The 21,506-nt window shown below is 46.1% G+C and overlaps 1 protein-coding gene across 4 annotated transcripts in view; it reads right to left on the bottom strand.

Annotated features, from left to right (window-relative positions):
- Nucleotides 1-21,506, bottom strand: part of IGF1R (insulin like growth factor 1 receptor) — a 1,553,571-nt gene that overhangs the window by 778,588 nt on the left and 753,477 nt on the right. For all 4 annotated transcript variants that reach the window (XR_013608878.1, XM_078683133.1, XM_078683132.1 and 1 more), the window contains one exon: nt 20,221-20,530. Coding sequence is in view for 3 of the 4 variants with exons in the window: in XM_078683133.1 (XP_078539259.1) it covers nt 20,221-20,530 (310 nt within the window). In the remaining variant the exon portion in view is untranslated. The remainder of the gene's footprint in view (nt 1-20,220; nt 20,531-21,506) is intronic.

Genomic DNA, 21,506 nt, shown 5'->3' with positions numbered 1-21,506 from the left:
ATCCGCTGAGACCCCTCCTGTAGAGGAATTGAGTGCTGCGTGATATGTCCATCACCAAGCTCGCTACCATGCTCACCCTACCAGTGTGACAGCAGCTGGTGAGGGCAGACCAGGCACTAGTATGAGCAATACCGGACTGATGCGGAACCCTGCCCTTTCATCGGTGTGTAGCTGCTACACCAGATCTGCACAATATATAAAACCGCAACCTAGGACACCCCTTGACTTCCAGAGCTCTGCTTCACCATCTCAAAGAGTAGGCAGGTAGAGCTTTCTGTGCCCACCCTGTATCCCCCACCAGGCACACCCAGCTAAACTATCCAGGAAACAATTTGTGTACTCCATACGGCCTATATGAGAATCCAAATTTTTTTTCATTTCTGTATGTCAACAATAATTTTGCTTAAAACGTGGTGCTCATGACAATAACTTATTTTCTTTTGTAAATTATTTTTGGATAGGAGGGTGCTGTTAAAACATCATGGCGTTCAGTTATGCATTTATAAATATACAGTTTGTCGTTATAACCTCAAAAAATGGTGCTTTAAGCAGATATATCTATGTGAAGTCAATCAATGTTATGCTACTGCCCAGGGGGATAACCAATTTCAAAAGTGTATATTACTTGAGTGTATCTGTCAGTAAAAAGATTCCTCATGCCTCAACAAGATTGAGATGTGTACATGACCTGAATATAACTAGTTTGAACGCCAATAGTTTATCATTTAATCCCTCCGAGGTCGATAAACGAGTACTGTTAGCTATGCAGACAACTAGCGTGAATCCTCCAAATATTTGAAAGTGAATGGTTAGCCTCGGTTCAGAAACAATGCAGCTTTAATTCTTACTTGTATAACTCTTATTTTATCCACCCGTGTGAAGAAGTAACTCAGTTAGTCCCAACTACACGCCTAATTTTGGATATAAGAAAGAACACCCCACACATGGACACTCTGAGCGGAATCCAGGCTCAATTCTTGGAGCTAATGCTTGTTTTAGATAGTAGAGAGCATCTGGCCTCTGTTCTGGCACACGTGTGACCTTTCTGAAATTTGACATGGTGCCAGGGATCAGTTACTCACCCCCTTCCAGACCCCAGATCATGTCCTAAGGTGGTGCAGTCCTGAATTTGACATTACATTCATTTTCGTGATTGACCACAATTAAAACCTTTGTCTCCATGCATTTTAGGTGGAGCAAGTGCTAGGGTGGCCAGCTGCAAGAAAAATAATAATGTATGCCTATTGTTGCTAGGTTTGCAAAAGTAGCCTTTGATGGCCCATTGCTGGCGGTACACATTCTTGTTGTCATTCGGGCTCCAGTTATGCTCAGTACATCCAACCTTCTCAGTTAACCCCTTGCATGCTGCCGCGATTCTGCGCCTGTGCGGCAAAATCGCGAGTGGGCGGGTTTATGACGGCCCCCAGCCGTCATCAGCACACGAGCGCCGTAGTGCATGACGGATGGTCGCCGTCATCAGCATGCAAGGGGTTAAACACTATCCTTTCTTGAGGGACAGCGTCCTGGAGATATCTTATCATATTCTAGAGTAACCAAGGGGCATTTATGCTTCTACCCCTAGTGACATTTCGCGGTTGACTCGTACCATTCGCTTCTTATCAGACCATTAGTTCTTGCTTAAGGGCTAAACTAGCTATATAAGCGACAAGCGCTGAAAATCACAGAAGTAAATGTTGCTCTGGGAGCCTGGTTTACTTATTGTTCCTACTGCTGCATCTCGACACATGAGCGCTGTGGTAGTAACGGCAGCTTTCACTGGGCACAAACAACACCAGCCTTCAGTGTACGCTTCTACCAGGCACACACCACCAGACGTCAGTACACGCTTTCACCAGGCACACACACACACCACCTGTTGTCAGTGCACACTTTCACTAGGCACACACCACCAAGCTGTCAGTGCACACTTTCACCAGACACCATCAGTCGTCAGTGCACGCTTTCACCGGGCACAAACACCACCAGCCATCAGTGCACGCTTTCACCAGGCACACACAACCACACCGTCAGTGCACACTTCCACCAGGCACACAAAAACACACACACACCATCAGCAGTCAGTGCACGCTTTCACCAGGCACACACAAACCACCAGCCGTCAGTGCACGCTTTCACCAGGTGCACACCACCAGCCGTCAGTGCACACTTTCACCAGGCACAGGCACCATCAGTCGTCCGTGCACGCTTTCACCGGGCACAAACACTACCAGCCGTCAGTGCACGCTTTCACCGTATTTAAGCATTACAGTGGATTCCTGTGACACCCATAGGGGACAGGCACTGCACCAGTGCTATAGGAATGACACCCATAGAGAACAGGCACTGCACCAATTCTGTGAGAGTGACACCCACAGAGAACAGGCAGTGCACCAATGCTATGGTAGTGACACCCACAGAGAACAGGCACTGCACTAAGTGGCTCTATGTGAGGGTGGCTCTGTGTGTGTGGGTGGCTCTATGTGAATGACTGTGTGGGTGGCTTTGTATGTGTGTGTGGGTAGCTTTGTGTGTGTGGCTCTGTGTTGGTGTAAATGCAATAGGTCATGCATTTGCGAGCGATTAAGCTATTGGCATTGTAAATGACAAAATGCCATTTATTTATGTTTTAAAATCCAAATTAAAAATAAAAATAATGTCATGAGCAATGCCAATAGTTCTAACTTTAACAATGCCGAGACCAATTCATTGTAAATGCTTGTTGTATATAGTACATGGCTGCCATGTTGTCCGGCCGGATTAAGACAGCTTTGTTTTGTACTTGGAATGTTTTGAGCGCTAAGAATATTGCTAGTAGCTCTAGGTGGTTGATATAGAACGATACTTGTTGAATGGTCCATTGCCCTTGAGTTGTATGATGTAGGAGATGGGCTACCCATTCCGCGAGAGATGCGTCTGCTATAAGTATTATTTGTGGAACAGGTTCGAGGAACGGCCGCCCTTTTGTTACGTTTTTCGTGTTCCACCAGTGCAGAGAGCAATGTGTGCGGCTGTCTACCAACACCAGGTCTGTTAGTTGTCCTTGAGCTTGATTCCACTGTTGTGCTAGACATTCCTCTAACGGACGCATTTGCAGTCTTTCATATGGTACAATAAAGATGCCATTATGCCTATTAGTCTCATGAACACTCTGGCTGGGAGAGTGTGTTGATGTTGAAACTTTGTGACTAAGGCTTGAATGCTCTGTATCCTTGCTGGACTGGGATAGGCTACAGTTGTAGACGTGTTTATTGTAGCCCCTAAATATTGATGTACATGAGAGGGCTGTAGGTGGGACTTGGTGTAGTTGATTGTGAACCCCTGGGTCGTGCAATGTTTGAATTGTTTGATGTGTGTGTTGGACGCACTGTTTGAACGACTTGGCTTTTATGAGCCAATCATCTAGATATGGGAAGACATGTATCTGTTGTCTTCTGAGATGTGCTGCTACTACTGCTAGGCACTTTGTGAACACTCTTGGTGCAGTGGTTACCCCGAATGGAAGGACTTTGAATTGATAATACTGTCCTTCCAGGATACTTCCTGTGAGAAGGATGTATGGGAATGTGGAAGTAGGCGTCCTTTAGATCTAGTGTTGTAAGGAAGTCGCCTTGTTGCAGCAATGGGAGCACTTGTTGTAAAGTGATCATATGAAAATGACCTGAGTGTATATATTGATTGAGGGGCCTGAGGTCGAGAATTTGTCTCAGTGTCCCGCCCTTTTTGGGTATTAGAAAATACAGCGAATAAACCTATGTTCCTTGATTTTGTAAAGGAACTATTTCTATTGCATTCTTTTGAAGAAGTGATAGGACTTCTTGTTTGAGCAGTATAAGATGTTCTGCAGAAATTGGACCCTGCCTGGGTGGTATGTGTGGAGGGGTAGCTGTAAGCTCGAGGCAGTAGCCATACTGGATAATTTGTCTTACCCATTTGTCTGTTGTGATGGAATTCCAGACCGGGAGGAACTGTGTTAGTCTGCCCCCCACAGGAGTGGAGTGCTGTTGGGGGAGCAGAGTGAAGTCACTGTTTTGTGGTGGAAGAGGTTTGATTATTGTTGTTAGCTCGACCTCTTCCTTTATTGTTGTTGCCTCTATATCCTCCTCTAAAATATCCTTTACTGGAGGATGTCTGTGCATTGGATTTGAAGGAAGATGTATTGTCTGCTCCAGTCTGTTTGGAGCCTCCTATATAGAAGGAGCGGCGAAAACAGCTTCTAGCTTGTGTGGATTGCAAAGCTCCCATGGATTTAGCTGTATCGGTATCTTTCTTCACTTTCTCAAGTGCTGTGTCTACCTCTGGTCCAAACAATTGATGATGGTTGAATGGCTGATTTAAGATGGTAGTTTGAACTTCCTGCTTAAATCCTGAAATGCGTAGCAAAGCATGACGTCTAAGTGGGACACTAGTGTTTACAGCTCTAGATGCAGGGTCTCCTACATCAAGTGCGCACTTGATTGAGGCATTTGAAATTAATTTACCTTCTTGTATAAGGTCGTTTGCCTGCGCCTTATATTGGTCAGGTAGATGTTGTAGTAATGTCTCTAACTGATCATAGTGAGCCCTGTCATATCTTGCAAGGAGGGCTTGTGTGTTAGCAATACGCCATGTATTGGTAGCTTGTGCAGTTATCCTTTTACCTGAAGCATCTATTACCTTAGATTCTTTATCAGGGGGTGGTGCTTCACCGGATGTCTGTGAGTTTGCTCTTTTTCTAGCATTTGAAACAACTAGGGAATCTAAGGGTAGCTGTCCTTTAATGTAGGCAGGATCTCCAGGAGCAGGCCTGTACTTTTTCTCAATTCTAGGGTTTAGAATCCTAGCACGTACAGGATCTTTAAATACTTCTGGAGCATGTTTGATGACCCCTTTGATCATAGGAAGAATTTTAACAGACCTTTGTGATTGTTCAAACTTATCTAATAAAAAGTCTTCCTCTGCCTCATCTGAATGCATGGTGACCCCATGATAGATGGCAGCCCTATTCAGTAAGTGCCCAAAACCAATGTTGTCTTCTGGGGGAGAAGGTTTTGATGGATATGAATGTGGGTCAGGAATATCTGGCACATCTTGTGGGTTTGGGTACTCCCAATCTGGATCATCAACAGGGTAGGGAAAAGGCTCATCTGGGTCTACCCCTCCCCCTATGCTATACTCATCATCATTTGGAGGTGTATGTGGTGAAGAATGAGGAGGAGCGTTTTCAGGAGAATTTGGAGGTGAAATGTTAAGAGGAACAGGAGATTAAGGAGAAGGAAGTATAGGAGAAGAAGGGTGCATAGGAGATGTGGCAGTGTCCTTCTTGACAGGCACTGCAGGTGTAGGAGCTGTGTCTGATTTCCTCTTCCTGTGTGGTGGATACATGACCTGTCTTTGGGTCAATGTAGATCTTCTTTTGTAGAGGATCAGGTTGGAAAAGGTCTTAACCTTGTGGAACCTTTGCCAGCGCCGATATGTTCGGATCCGGCCGTGGTTGCTGCTTGTCCTTAGCCTTAGGAGTTGTTACTGTGTCCTTTGGCGTACATTTCGGCACTGAAGGTATTGTTTTCGGAGTTGTAGGCTGTTTCGAGGGCTTGAGCGCATCGGAATCAGACCTTGTAGGTTTCGGTACCGAAGATATTGGCTTCAGAGTGGAAGCTGGTCTCGTCGGACTCGAGGCGTCAGACGCTGGCTTCAAATTTTTGTCTTTAGAAGTCGACGGTTTCGGAGCCGGGACTTCTTTCGGTTTCGGTGTAGAGGGAGCTGGTGGGATCGGCACGTGCGGCTTGCTCGGTAAGGAGCTACCAGAAGGCTTGAGTATTTTCTTCGGAGCCGGGCTCAATGGTGGAGCTTTAGAAGTGTTTTTTCGGCCGTGACTGGGCCCCGGAGGCGGAGTGTTGACCTGTGCCTTCGATTTTGGTGGTGGGTATGGGGCAGGGGCAGTAGTACTCACGCGCTGACCCGATGATATGGAGTCATCGGAGTCGTCGGAGACGTCTGCCTCGGATACGATTTGGAAATCGTCTGAATCTTCTTCGGGAACGAGCGGAACGTCGTCGAAGATATCCACCGGTTCTGGGGCCGATCTCTGCATATCGTGTCAACGGGCCTTCCGATCTCGAATTGTGTTCTTGGATCGAAAAGACGCACAGGCTGTGCAACTGGATTCGTCGTGTTCTGGTGATAACCACAGGTTACAGACCTCGTGATGGTCACTGTGTGGAAACTTTGCTCCACACTTGGGGCATCTTTTGAATGGCATCCTTTCCATAAGGTGTAGGCCTCACGGCGTGGATAGGCCCCACGGCCCGCGTCGATGACCGGAATCGAGCTGATGGAGTCGAGGTTTATCGATATTGAAAGTAGTTTGGTGAAGTTTGAATACGTTTTAGGATGGAGCCGATGCCCTGCGCACTATCGTCCAAGGGAGGAGTCACTTATCTCGTGACTACAAAAGTCTTCTTTCAGGACGACAACAACATGCAATCATCGGAGCCCAACACCAGGTGGCGATCTAATGCTAAGTGTACAATCTGCAGCTCATATGCCTCGAACACCTATTTTTCCACTTATCATATTAATCTACAACATATGGTTAATGACATTTAGAATTGGCTCCATTTACATTCTTCTTTCTTTCCCTAAGGGATTGATTATTCCGAATCTGATAAACCTAAAGAATTTTTTTTTTTACATACTATTGAACATCTTCTCTCCGTATGAAATGTTAGAATATTGGTACCAAACCATGCACGTTCAGCACATTTATTTAGGTCTTGCTCTGCCCATGCTGGTTTTACCAGCACACAAATGTATATTTTGTTTACAGAATAAGATTTTAGCGTAGAAGGCAACGTATAAAATGACGGTTTAGAACATTTGTAGCAAATCATGCAGGTTAAGCAAATTTCTTTGTTTATTCCTCTGCACATGCTTATTTGATTGGACCTAATATTCTTCTATTATTTACGGAATAAGATGTTAGTATAATTGACATATCCCTTACTGCCAGGGTGAGTATTCCTCATGTTAAAGCTCTATAATACATATAATACTGTATTCTGTGGTACTTTAATGTTCAACACCCTTGGCTTTGAAATGCTTGGTAAGTCATACAGCCTAAAAACCCAACCTATGTTTTGACAGAACTGTTATAATAATATATATGAAGAGCAAAAACTGAGTACTCAAGCATTATTAGTCATGGTATCCCACTTTCATATATGGACATCAATTTGGGGCTTACAGAGGTAGCAAGTGTTAACCTTTGGATTGCACTAGGTACAACAGACATGGACTGCCCTTGCAACTCCTAGATTCATGGATCATGAGCAGAAGCAGGATCAGAGGTTTTTTTCCTTTAGCGGACCCTTTTTCCCCTCCACTTGGCCCTAGGAAGCGAATAAGTGACATTAGTAGTGCAACGAGTAGGAAAAGAGGTTAATCTGTGATGCTGTTGGTGGTCAAAGAGTTGTGATGACACTTTGATTACTTATTAGGGCATGAATATCAATGGCAGCAAGGAACCAATACCCAGACCTGAAACAAATACATCAACACCAGCGATAACAGGTTAATGAATAGTAATACCCCTTGGGAAAAGTATCTGGCAGTAGTGAATGCAGTTATAATAACTTCCGCTTTCTGAAAGTTTTCATAGACGGCATGGGGAGTATATTTCCTTCAAATTCTTAAGTGATAATCCCTGGTGGAAAGGGGTTGTCCTTTTTTCCAGGAGTGGTTGGACCACTAACAGCATAATAACACAGGAGGTAACTCGATTGTGTTATTATAAATTATTTGGCAAGGCATTAAATACAACTCAGGGCAATATTCAGTAGTATCATGGCAAAATACTTTCTGAAAGATTGCTGCATGTATGAGACTAGCATCAGAAAGAAATGGTAATGAATTAGAACAACTGAAGGAGGTTTTGGAAAAACAGGATTGATCATAAATTGAGAAAAAGATTGTGTTGCAGACAAACTAAAGCCCATCTATTGTGCTGCAGCAGGCACTGGGTTGAGAAACAAGCAATTACTCCAAGACAGAAAATACCTACTGTAGGAAGCTACTCTGTACATACTATACCAAAATGAGGTATAGTGTGCACAGAGTTCAGTGGTTCCCAAACGTAGCAGGGGTAAAAATAATAGCACCTAACTCTCTATTTGTGGAAGTGTTGGAGCAGAGTAAGGCTTTATCAGAGGGTAGTGTTAAGTATTTGTTGTACACACCCAATCAGCAAATGATGTCACAGACTCATAGACTGAACTTAGACCAATTTTACTTGTATGAAAATATTATTTTATTTCTAGAACTAAACCAAGCCGGGCACAGATAAGTGAAATAAAAGCTTTGCAAAATATTATGCAGTGTTTACAAGTGAATGCAAGTTCAAATGCAGTTTGTTTGAAATACAGGTAAGTCAAGGTATTGAAAATATTGTACAGATTTACTTTTTAAGTTACTTTTTGCTACTCAGTGTGATATACCTAGATATCACACTGGGAAATTTCCTAGAGAAAAGGTAAGTAAGATCAGTTTTGCACAATTGTAATTTTTCAGGTTTCCATACAAATCAACTCCACACTTAAAACATTTTTCAGAGTAAAACAGTCAATGGATTTCTATGGAGAGAAATTAAGTTATCTGTTACCAGGGAAGTACTCGGTCTCTGAGGTTATGTTTCTGGGGTTAGAACAAGGGTTACCCCAGGGTCGTGGGTGCAATCTCAAAACACTCTCAGTCGTACCAGGTCGGCCAGGTTCAGAGTGATGAGGCTCAATGTTATCCAATAGGGGATAGGAGGCCTCCGGATGGTGGCTGCTTATGAGCAGGCCACTGGGTTGTGGGAGCAAAGCTCCTGGTGTTAGGCACAGGGTAAAGGGGGTTCCTGTTTAGCACACAAAGTGCACCCGCAGCGTCGCAGGGGCAGCTGGGTGCTGATTTGGCGTCAGGTGCCCTGTTGATTTCAATAGGGATTCTCCGGTTTCAACAAAGACTGCATGCTCGGGGATGAAGATTTTCTGGAGGTGACCACCAGTTGGCGAGGTAAGTGGAGATGCCTGGGGATGCTGAGACACCGGCGGTTGGACCATCCAAGGACGTGGGGCTTCGGGTGCAGGGGTGATTTAGGCAGCGGGTTTCTCTCACCAGCTCCGGCCGCAGGGAATCCTCCAGAAAGAGTTTGCAGGCTTCGTTGGGAGATTCAAGGCAGGTCAGAGATCACCAGATCTCAGGTCAGATTCGCAGGGGAGACCTCCTTGTGGTGTTGGGCCGTGGGCGACAGGTGCAGACTCGCAGATTTGGCCGGAGCCTGAGTCTGTGGGTGAACAAATCCAGTGTTTACAAAAGTATTTTCTTTGGAAGGCAGGGCTGGTCCTTGGGGTTCTTGAGGTTGCTGGCTGCAGGACACACCGGAGTTTTGCTTCTGCAGGTTCGAGGATAGGCCGGTAGGGCTGGGGCCAAGTCAGTGGGCATACTCCTCTTCTTAGCTTCAGCACGGCTGCCGGTCCTTCTTTTCTTCTTGGTTGTTTTTTTTCTGAGGCGGCAATGTTCAGGGGTACCCCTAAATATTAGATTTAGGGGCATTACAGGTAAGTAAGGTTTGGGACCAATGGGTCCCTTCCTTGGGGTGGGTAGACCCCTTATTATGCTATTATGCCACCGTCCAGTGAGAGGGAGGCATATGCCTCACTCTGGTTGGCTGGGTCCCCCAGCTGCAAAATGGCGGGGACAGAGTTATGCTTTACCTCGCCTTCCCCACCTGAGGGGTGGGGTTCGCAAAGGTGGGCAAACCTCCCTTCCTCACTTGGTTTTCCCGCCGGTTCTCCCGCCCAAAGTGGGGGCAAGAATTGGTGGGGACCAGTTGCTGGAAGCAGCAAAAGGCCTGGGGAAGCTCAAAAAGGTGGTAAGCCTTTGAAGCTTCCCCTTCGTGGACCCTGCCAATCCTGGGGGAGGAGGCTTGGCACTTGTAACCTGTCTGATGACAAAATCAAGGTGAAGGAGCAAGTTGGTGATTACAGGGTGCGTGGAAGAGGTGATATTGTTGCCGGTCACGGCTTGAAAGGTACAGCTTTAGAGGGTTTATGTTGTTGGTTACGGGGTTAGGATTAAGTAAACACACATTGATTTTAATTTTAATTAGTCTTATTTTGTGTATGATAGTTGATGTAAATGGGTAGGGGAATATCGGAATACATGTATGTCCGAATCAGTTTGGTTAAAACACAGTGATTTATTCAACAGTATGTTTTTTTAATGTTATTCTAATGAGTCCAGTTTTATGGCAACTGAGTAAAATGTTTGATTTCTTTTTTTTGATCCCTGATGAAGGTCTGTAAGAGCCCGAAATGCATTGGGTGATAATATATGAGGCCAACCACGATGAATTGTTAATCCCTACGTGTAGCTGTACATATAAATAACGATATGGATTAAATTCAGATTACTGGATGAACATTGCTTTATTGTTAAAACAAAAACTTTGCTATAGGGCTGTGCGTCTGACGTGTGAGGACGTGCCATATATACAGTGAATTATGCTTGTGTGCTATTTGGGACACCGCACGTAAACAGTCAGCACACCGCAATATTGCTATGAGCAGCCAGAACAGTCACGAGTGTAAGAAGGTGTGCAAGTTATCATTCTCGTTTGTACACAGGAATGCGTGCCATGTCGACTCTTCACATCGCTCTGCACCAAAACAAGCAGCCTGCAAAGGCTGTGTGTGTGTGTGTAAAGGTACAGGGCCTCTAAGGGTGTCACAATAAGTGATGCAGCCCTTAGAGGCCTTCCCTGGTCACAGTGCCCTGGGTACCTGTGGTACCATTTACCAGGGGCTGACCTGTGGCCAGAGACTGCCAATTGGGTTTTGTTTTTAATGCTATTTTAGGACATAGGCCGTGAGTACCTGTTTGGCAGGAGATTAAGGCACACTCAGTCAAAGTACATCAGCAGTTCAGCAAAAAGGGGGGACAACCATGGAAAAAGAGGGTACTTTCTTATACCTACTATACATTGTAAGCGCCATCCCTCCTGTTCTCACTTCCACCCCTTAAGCTATTGTTAAAGCCATGACATGTCTAACCCTGTTGGCATCTTTCCTCTGATAATCCAATCTCTTCCTCTAACTGTCCACCCAGTTTCATTTTCTGCTAAATGCAACTATTAAAAGTGTCATTTTGTTGATTAAATTTTACTCCGTTTTTTTAAATTCTGTTTGGATTTTTATATTTTGCTCTGGACATTATTACTGTTTTAGTACTGCATAAATACTTTGCATATTGCCCTAGGTTAAGGCTGTGTGCTCTGTGCCACAGCTACCAGGGTGTTCAAGTTAGGTTAATTTAGTGACTTTACTGGGTCACCCGGACGAGCGTTGTGATTATTCCTTGAGGTGGGTAGTCACCCACTCCCAAATTATAACATTTCCTATATCTTCTGATCCCTGTTGCTCTCATCACTACTTCTTTCCTTAACTTCCTACCTCTTGATCAGAGGTGGTGGTTACCCTGCCCAGTGAGATACGAATGTCTTGTGAAGATCTACTCCAATCAATAAAGCTAATCCTTGATCCCTCATTTTTTTGTGCTCTTCCGTCCTTTCACCATGTCCCTTTCCCTCGGTGCTTTGAGGCAGCATGATGGTGCTAGAAGGAAGCATACAAATAAGTATCTTGTCAACTAAAATCCCTTTGAAATACAATAGAATTTGCTTTAAAAGATATATTTGGTTCCTCTTGCTCTCTCTGGACCTCAGTCTTTCTCTTTGTCAGCGTCTCTCTTTCTCTTGGTCTCTGTCTCGGTCTTCCTCTCTCTCCAGGTCTCTCTTTCATCTGCCCTATGTTGGTGTGAGCACACAGTGCCAGGGTTGAAAAATGAGAACCCTTTCAAAGGAGACATTGACTGTACTACACTAGGGCAGCAAGTGGAAGTTCTCCACTACCTTTGTAGACTACAGAGTGACATATTAGGTGGGCTGAACCATGCCACCGCTGATTCACTCAAAGCATTGAAGCTTTGATCTGCATGCATTATGTTTAGCACAGCAGCAAACTAAGAGACAAGTGATAGAAAATAGGATTTTAGGTCAGTTTCGAAAATGCGAAGGCCATGGATGAAGCAGTAGACACTCAAGGTCTGGTCAACTATTTCAGCAAACTCACTGCATACTGAGGAGAGGCTGGGGGCAGACTACAAGCCCCAGATGACTTTGCGTCAGGAAGCCGCCGACACCACCAGCTTACACCCGGAGGCGCTCTACAAAAACCTGCTGCGCGGGGAAGAGGAACAGCTAGGGGGAGCAGACTACAAACCCTAGGTGGCTTTGTGGCAGAAAGCAGCAGACACCGCCAGCTCGTGCAAAAAGCGCTCTACAAAACAATTTTCAGGGGCTACCTCTTCGCGGGAAAGAGAATTGGCCAGTGGGCAGACAACAAGCCCCAGGTGACTTTGCGGCAGGAAACCGCTGACACTGCCAGCTTGTGCCCAGAGCCGCTCTACAAAAATCCACTGGAGCTCCCACAGGCGGGATGTGCCTGTGCCAAGACCGGGACCGTATGCGCCCGGTCGAGGAAGGGTTGGGCCGGGACACCCCTCTGGGTTCCTTTCTTTGGCTCATCAATATTGACATACATATTGAGCCTATAAGGGTTTTGGTGCCCACTTGAGGGGTCCTGCCTTGGCCAACGTAAGTCTGGCCCATCAGTGGTTATTGTGGTTTAATGGTCATTATCAGATGTGCTGATTAGCATCCCTACTGCGAAACGCAAGTGATTATGGGCAAAAAGGAAGATGAATGCAGGTACATCTGGGGGAAGACACTATTACTACAATAGACTCCATTTTGGTCAGAGCAGCAAGTGTCATCTCAAAGGAAATAGCCCGGACTGAAAGGAGACTTTCTCTGAAGACGAAGAGAAGTACTCAGTGATTACCTCCCCCTGTTGACTCAGAGGGAGCAGCTGGCACCTTGCTAGAAGACATGTTACCCCCTGTAGTTACAGAGTCTGAGGCCACTGAGAGTTTATCAGATGTGGACACCATGCTAGTTGAATCCCCAGTTCGAAAGAAGAGGGCCGGGGGAAGAGAGCATCCCAGTTGCACAAGAGGGTGGTTTCTTCAGTTAAGTGGGTCAAATCTGACTCAGATCAAGTAATAGACAAGATACTCCCTAGGCTTAAACCATTGTTAATAGCTTGCTGTCCCTTACTTTGTTGCGGCTTGAAGGGATAGAGGCAAAGCTCAGTTTGTTGTCCCCTTCCTATTTAAGTGCTCCTAACAGTAAAGCCATTACAGCGGTGGGATCCAGTTGTCAGGCACGGCCCTCATTTGAGTGTTGTTCTGATTTGGGGGGAGGTCTCTAGTGAGCATAGTCTCCCAGAACCTGGGGCCCGGAGTGTTATGTCAATCACTCAAGGGAGCGTTTGTGGTACAGGGTTAAACTTTGTAACTGTCCCCAGTCAGGTATATCTCCCTAGAAGCAAACTTCAGTCCATTAGGGGCAGTGTTACTACACCCACATTGAGTAGGACTCTCATGGCACGAATGAGTGACACTACCTCCCTATATCCATCCCCAATCAGAACCTTTGGTTGCTATTTTGACGGGAGTTCCGCCTATTAATTAAGGCATGAGCTAATCCTCTGTAGACTTTATGCACAGGTCATACACTGGTGTGATAGTGCCATAGTCAAAGGGCTTCTTCTGTCCCAACACAGGAAGAGTGGGTTCCAAGGTGACACCAAGGGGAATTGCGACGTGGTCAATCTAAGTCATCCTAGATATACAAACGCCCTGGTCCAGAGTAACTCTTCCCAGGACGTGGGTACAAAGATCAAGATTGTTCCTCTTCAATATTTTTATCCTACACATTCTTTTTTTCCTGGGCAGCGGTGGTCAGTCTGCCTCCAGGCCCTTCAAGATGTTTCAGTATGAGTCAGCCAGGACAGATATTTCAGTTGGCAATAACTTTGCACCCTTGATAGGGCTAAATGACAACGATTGACAGATGTCACAACAGGATGGGTTGCCAGGCCCATGGGTCCAACAGATACAGTATCCATTTCGTCACATTAGCAGGCCCTAATCCTCTTATTCCTTCTTTTAGGAGGGTTATGACATGGAATATTGTGGGTCTAAAGGCCAAAAGAGATGCCGTAAAATGGTTAGAAACTCTTGGGGGTTGTCAAAGTTGCTCTGCAAGAAACATTGGACACTGGAAAATCCTTGTATATGGATGGATTTTCCTGGTTTTTTAAGGTTGCGTCCCCTTCTTTGGCAGAGCGTGGTATGGGAGGCCTTCTTGTCTTCGTTTCTCTTAAAATTTCATGCACCACCAGCGTGGTAGAAAGTGATTAACCCAGCTTGCTGGCAGAAGAGTTGGTGTTCAAAACCAAACCCCCTTTGTTGGTAGTACATTTTTATCATTCCTTTTGTAGAAGTGCAGATATTGAACATATTGCCACATTGGAGTGTCTTTTGGAACATTATGGGGAGACGAGGACCTCTTCTTTTCAACTTATAATCCTGGGTGACTTTAACATGCATTTATGCCAACCAGACTGCATTCTTGTTAAAGGTCCTTTGGTAGCAATTTTTCCGGTCACCCATTTTGAACATACCAGACAAGGTCTTCGTTTGGAGGAGCTTCTAGCGATCAACAACCTGCACTGACTGGAACAGTTGGGGGAGGGTGACATTGTCCCTTCTTTTTCTGGTATGGGTTGTTCCTCAACTGTTGATTTTATTATCTGGCCCTCTGGTTCCTGCAGTTAATGCAGTGAGAGTCTCCTAGAACAATTTAGTGATCATTACACCATAAAGCTGGAATTGGCCTGGAATCTAGATATAATAGGAAGGAGGGTAAGAGTATTCCGAATAGTGTCAGCACAAGGGACCAAGCATGTAGGCTGAAGTGGGACAAGGTAATCTCAAGACGCTTCTTTAGAGATCTTATATTTAGTGAATGCATTATTCTCGATAGCGGAACACTGGACAGGCTAGCATTAGACACTTTTAAAACATTATGTAATCAGTTTGCAGATAATTTGATTTCCAGAGGAAAGATTAATGGAAATAAAGAAGAAAGATGGTTTGATGGTAACTGTTCTAAGACCCATTGGTACCTAATGGCTGCACTCAGCAGCAACGTAGGGAGGAGGACAAGATCAGGGCATGCAGGAAAGCTTATAAATCTGCGACTCAGCAGAAGTAAAAGATCATTAGGGGGGCAAGTTCAGGAAAACCTGTGCCAGGCTATGCATGTTACCTAACAGTTTTAAATTTTGGAAATAGTAAATAGCCCTTTCTTTTAAGGCTCCACGAATTCTAGAGTCGACTGTACTATCGCTTCAGAGAGATGGGTCCAACATTTTGAAGGGATTTATAATGGGGAGGGCATGAGGGAGCCTGATACCCAGTGAGAACCAGGGACGAAAACCTCACCTCTGTTTTTGAACGCTGAAAAGGTGCATAAAGCCATCCTGGACCCGGCGAGGTGTGGGAGAGGAAGCGCCAGGTCCGGATAGGGTTCCCCCAAATCTTTATAGGGCTGACCCTTCGACCTGGGCTAAGATTTTGACAAGTGTCTTCAACGCAGCCTGCATGTGTGGTTCCCCCTCTTCCTGGTCTAAAGCGATTTTCTTACCAATTTTTTCAAAAGGGGTGTGGGATGATCCAGCCTGTTACCGCCCCATTTCCCTTCTCGATTCTGCAGCAAAAATTATGGGGAAGGTTGTCCTGGAGCGCTTAATCTCCTGGCTTGACAATTCTACGTTTATTATGGATCTCCAGTATGGTACTAGGCACGGAAGAGGGACACTGGTTCCAATTTACATTTGATTGTGGGAAAATATACTACAGCGAAGAGGGGTTGCCTGCACATGGCTTTTATGGATTTAACCTCGGTTTTTGACAGTGTTAATAGATCCAACCTCTGGCAAGTCCTCTTGGACATGGGTATAGATGCAGATTTGGTGGCTTTCTTACATACCTCCCATTCTAATCTCACAGCTTTGGTGAGGTATAATAAGAATGGTAGCTTGTCTACTTCCTAGCGGGTTAAGAGAAGGGGTAAGGCAGGGGTGAATTTTGGCTCCCCTGCTGTTTACCCTATATATTAACAAGTAAGGGGATGTATTGACAGCAGGCTGTAGAGATGTCCCTGAGGGTGTGGGGGGAGGAGCACCAAATGAATACCTGCATTGTTATTTGCAGACGGTGCGGTGCTGCATGCACAGACTGCTGTGGGTCTCCAAAACATTTTAGATGCTTTTATTGATTCCTTAGATCTGTCTACCAATTTTACAAAATCTCATACTATGACTATTGGTATTTGGAAGGCCACTGGGTCAAGTTTTTCTGTAGGGGGATATAGCTTACTAAAGTTTCTACCATCTCCACGTGGGGGGTGTTTGACGACAGAGGATCATGAGTTGCTCAAAGAGCCCTGAAAAAGAATATATTGGCGAGGGCCGTAGGTGCTACCATGGATTTCACCAAGATACTAGGGGCCAAACCTGCGCCCGCAATACTAAAGGTTTTTAAAGAAAAATGTATTTCTATGGCGAGCTATGGGTGTGATGTGTGGGGGTACAAAGATGCCGGAGAACTGCAGGCGGGTGGTTGAGAATACATTTTTGTGCAGACTTCCCGCTTTTCCGACTAGCACCCCCACTTTTACGATTCATGAAGAGCTTGGAGTGGGCTACATATTTGACCATATCGCTGTGGCATCCATAAAGAGCTGGCTGAGAATTTGGTCAAGTCCTGTTCCTACCCTGAATCAGCACCTATTAAAGGATTGTTGAGCTCTTGAGGTGGCTTTGCGTATCCCGTGGATAAGATATTTTAAAGAGAAGCTAAGGAGGTTAGGTTGCTTGGATCTGTTTATTAACCCAAGACAATTACGCCCTAGTGATTTGTGGGTCATCAAAAACATGTTTTTGCCCAAACGGCTTGGTGAAAGTGAAGACAAGGAACTTGCTAAACCCACTCTGTGTGACAACATATATTGCTAAAAACAAGTTTAACGGGGAGAACCGTACTTTTCAACAACGCCTATTATCGTCTTTTATTGACTATATTCAGACTTAATTCCCTATATAGAATTTTAGCAGTTCCCAAGAGATTTTCAAAGCCAGGAGCCTTAAAATGCTGCCTCTGTGACAATTTTTCGGAGCAGGGCACTGTGCACTTTATATTTTTTTGTGATTTTGATTGTACTTTGAGGCATACATTTATTATCCCGTTGGTAAGAAAAACTAATTTGCACAAGTAAGACCTGCGTTGTTGTATTTACAAATGCAATCTTCCCCCATGATTTGCTTTAGGGCTGCAAGCTTCAATTCAGGAGTCCATAGACAATGGAAAAATTTATTTAAGGACTAGAAGACCTCCTATTGATTCTGCGCACATGGTTCAATTGTTGCATTAATTCAAATGTGGTATTTTTATTTTTAAGGACAGCCTGTCAAGTGCGTTCTTGTCAATGTATTGGGCACTAGCACTTTATATGCATTTCCGTTTTTAATTTGCGTTTTTGCACAAAAGTTTTTAGATTGCTGGCATGCATGTTAAAATGAATATGTATTAACTTCATTCCTTGATGTAATCATGTATACAGCTTGATTATAGGTGACTTATATGCTTTCTTTATATGTGCTTTTATTGTCTATAATGGCAGAATAAAGAATTATTGACTTGAAACTGCATATTTTAATGCACATTTCGTTTTGGATTTTGGAGTTGCAAATTTAAAGTCTGGTTGCCCCACAGGAGCTCCGAGGGCCTATAGGAAAAATCATATATTCATGTCCCTCATTTCTGAAATGTAAGGTGGGTGTGCAGTAAGCGGTGCAGACAACCCAGGAACAGCTCTAAGACATCGTGAATGCAGATTTACACAGTCAACAGAACAAGTTAAACAAGCATTTACAATGCAACGGTCTCGCCTTTGTAAAAGTTTGAGCTATTGGCATTGTAAATGACAATTTTTTTATTTTTGTGTTGGTTTTGAAAACAGATAAATAAATGGCATTGTCATTTACAATGCCAATAGCTTAATCTCTCGCAAATGCCACACACACACACACCTACACCCACACAGCCACACACACACACACCCCCACACACACACCCACACAGCCACACACACACACACACACCCACACAAACACCCACACACACACACATAGCCACACACACACAGCCACAGCCACACACAGGAGGGGCTGGACGGGAAGTGGTGAGGGAGCGGTCTGTGGGGGTGGACAGGGTGAGGGAGAGGGCTGTGGGGCGCCAGTGAGGAGGGGGAGATCTGCAGGGGCTGGACGGTGAGCGAGGGTTGGTGGAGAGGGAATGAGCCGTCAGGCGTGGACAGTGAATGGAGGGCGATATGCAGGGACCGGACGGTGGGGGTGTGTGTGCCGGAAGCATGGACAGTAAATGAGGGCAGACCCCAGGGACGGGGAGTGCAGCCGGCATGTGAGGGGAGGGAGGGAGAGGGCTGGAGGGTGAGTGAGCGAGAGGACTCTGGGAGATGGACATGGTGAAGGAGAGGGCTGGACGGGAGGTGGTGAGGGACCGGACTGTGGGGGTGGACAGGGTGAGGGAGAGGGCTGCGGGCGGCAGTGAGGAGGGGGAGATCTGCAGGGGCTGGACAGTGAGCGAGGGTTGATGTGCACAGCTGTGGGAGACACAAGAGGTGTATACAGACCAGGCATTGATTCGAGGTCCTACAGCCATTGGGCCCCTGATGCCTGTGTTCATAACCCGCGAGCAGAGGGAGGGGCCGGGGCAGGTGAGGGCAGGGGTCCAGACCACGACAGACAATCACTTCTACTCGCCCGCCTTGGCCGCGCCTTGTCCCTGGCAGGCTCCTGGGCGCTGCACACCCGTGGCCTATAGGGGAGCAGCAGCGGGCAGGCCTCCAGCCCGGCCCTCACCCGGCCTCACGCGACCCTCAGCACCTCCCTCTTGCCCGGCATGTGGAAGGCGATCACCAGGCTGTTCCAGACGTAGCAGGCGAGCCGCGGGTCCCTCTTCAGCTGCTGCTCCTCGCTCAGCCGCCAGCCCAGCTTGTCGCACAGGGACTCGAGCCGCCAGCTCGAAGGGGCCGTCCCAGGAGCCCCGGTTACAACTGGGCGCGCTGGTCAGCATGGCCCCGAGCTCGTCCTCGGGGAGCTCAGACAAGGCCTAGGGGCAGGAGGGTGGGTGGATGGATGTGTTGCACCGGGGGAAGCGGAAATGGAGCCCGCGAGGCTCCTCTCTTGTCTTGGCCGGCCCCGCCCACCGTCAGGCACAGGCGCCGGCTTGTATTTTCCTTTTTTTTTTTTAAAAATTAAATACAAAGCCCCCTGCGGGGTGGGCACCCGCTAGGGGTATGAGAATGTCACAAAGTCCGGGGGAAGCGGAAATGGAGCCCGCGAGGCTCCTCTCTTGTCTCGGCCGGCCCTGCCCACCGTCAGGCACAGGCGCCGGCTTGGGCTTGTATTTTCCTTTTTTTTTTAAAATTAAATACAAAGCCCCCGGCGGGGTGGGCACCCGCTAGGGGTATGAGAATGTCACAAAGTCCCTGATATTACCAAAGAAATCTCACCGGCACTTTGGACGGAGCGCTCGCCATGACACAGCCTTTTGTCTGTAAGCCCAGTCCTTTTCAGACTGGGGGGCGTGTTTTTGACTGTAGTTTACAGCCTAGAAAGAAAGTTTAAAAACACACACCCCAATCTGAAAAGGACGGGGCTGAGTTCGAAAGAAGAACGTCACTGGGACCTCTTCTCCAATGGCTGGCCACCGTTTAGGAGGCCAGCCAATGGAGAAGCGGGGCGGGGCTTAACCTCGCTAGAGACACTCACTCTATCCCATTAAGTCTCCCCAGCGAGACTGCGCATGTGCGCAGTGTTTCGCAGGCGGAGACCCAAAAACATAGGCTTCCTCAGCCAGATACAAACAACAATATGAGCAACTGGGGGACATTTGAAGAATCAAGCAGTGCTTCAAATGGGCAGATGCGGGTGCCTGCACGTATTTAATTCAAAATGAAGAGTACCCACATTTCTCAGCATGGATGCAATACTTATAATTGACGAGTACCTGTATTTCTTAGTAGCAATGAGGTACTCTGGTATGTGGAGTACCTGCTTCTTTGTATTTCCATTTGAAACACTAGGATGAAGGTAATAGTGCCCCCCTCGCAGCCACTCAGGCACTGCAGAACTTAAAGGAAGAAAATATTACCTTTGGCTTCCATTGCGAGTGAATCCTGATGGGCACTCTGGCATGCATTCACCCTTGTGAATCACATACGGCTCGTAGTCCGTGTCCGAGGAAGGAACTCTGGCGCAAAACTCTCGCGGCACGCAGCGCCATCCTTCAAACATGTATGTGTGGGGCGGGCAGGTGGCCAAGCAGCGTCCTTCGTAGAAAAAATGGCGGCAAGCCACGCAGGCTGTGTCGTTGTCTGGTATACTGCAGCTTCCCAGGCACTCTGCATGGCAGCACTGCTTCTGGTCCGTGCATGCACCCTTCCCGCATTCCGGAGGGCACACTGAAAAGGAAAAGAAAACAGGACTGAAAAACCAAAATGGAAACTTTCGACCGGGCGCTTAGTCTTTAATCAAAAACAAATTACGGATTGGAAATGCCACAACAGATACTGTAAGCCGTAGGCAAGTAGACCTCACTCAACCTGCAATGGCAAGAACAAACAGATTACCTGGCAATATTGCACATCAGCGCGCCCATGTGTGTGTTCAATTATTAATTATTGAAAACAATACCACAAAAATAAAATACATTTTTAAACATTATATTGGAATATATACTATCTTGATTGTAGGCTGTGCACAGGATCACACAACCACCATTCACATCCTTTGCATTAGGACATGGATACAGAGGTGTCTCGCAAGATGGAGGTTGAGGACTGTGGATATTGTGCAACTGACCTTGTAACATTGTATGCCTAACAAGGTAGCCAAGGAATAGAGAAATGCAAAGCTTAGAGGAACAGAAAGCTGTAGAACATGCACACTCATGATCAGCTAGGGTCGTGGCACAGACACAGGCTAAGAGTCCACACACAGAGTAGTATGCTACACAAAATGCCAAGTAACAGTATATTACAATATGCCACCTTCAATATGATTTCTCACTTGCACCCCAATTCATTTGTAAAAGTGATACGATATTTTTCTGCTGATCTTCCATTGTCCTGGTGGCCTAGGCTACCAACCGACCAAAAGCTATGTAAAAACATACATATGAAACATGCCTTTAATTCCTTAAGTGTTTGCTTTCTAGTTCAGCTACACAACAGTAGAGACATAAAATAGATCTGGTTTCACTGTGCCTCGAGACGAAGGCGAGCAGGAAAGCCTGTGCCAGAGTATTGTAGTCAGGGCTAATGGAACAGTCCGAGGTTCCAATCTCCATGTAGGACACACTCAAATAAGACAAACCATAGCTATTCACCAAGAAAAACATACCTTACCTCAGTGACCCCTCTTTTAAAAAAGATATGC

The sequence above is a fragment of the Lissotriton helveticus genome, chromosome 3_1, assembly GCF_964261635.1.
Source record: "Lissotriton helveticus chromosome 3_1, aLisHel1.1, whole genome shotgun sequence".
Lineage (NCBI taxonomy): Eukaryota > Metazoa > Chordata > Amphibia > Caudata > Salamandridae > Lissotriton > Lissotriton helveticus.
Note: the sequence above shows the minus strand (reverse complement) of the source record. Positions and strands in the feature narration are given on the sequence as shown.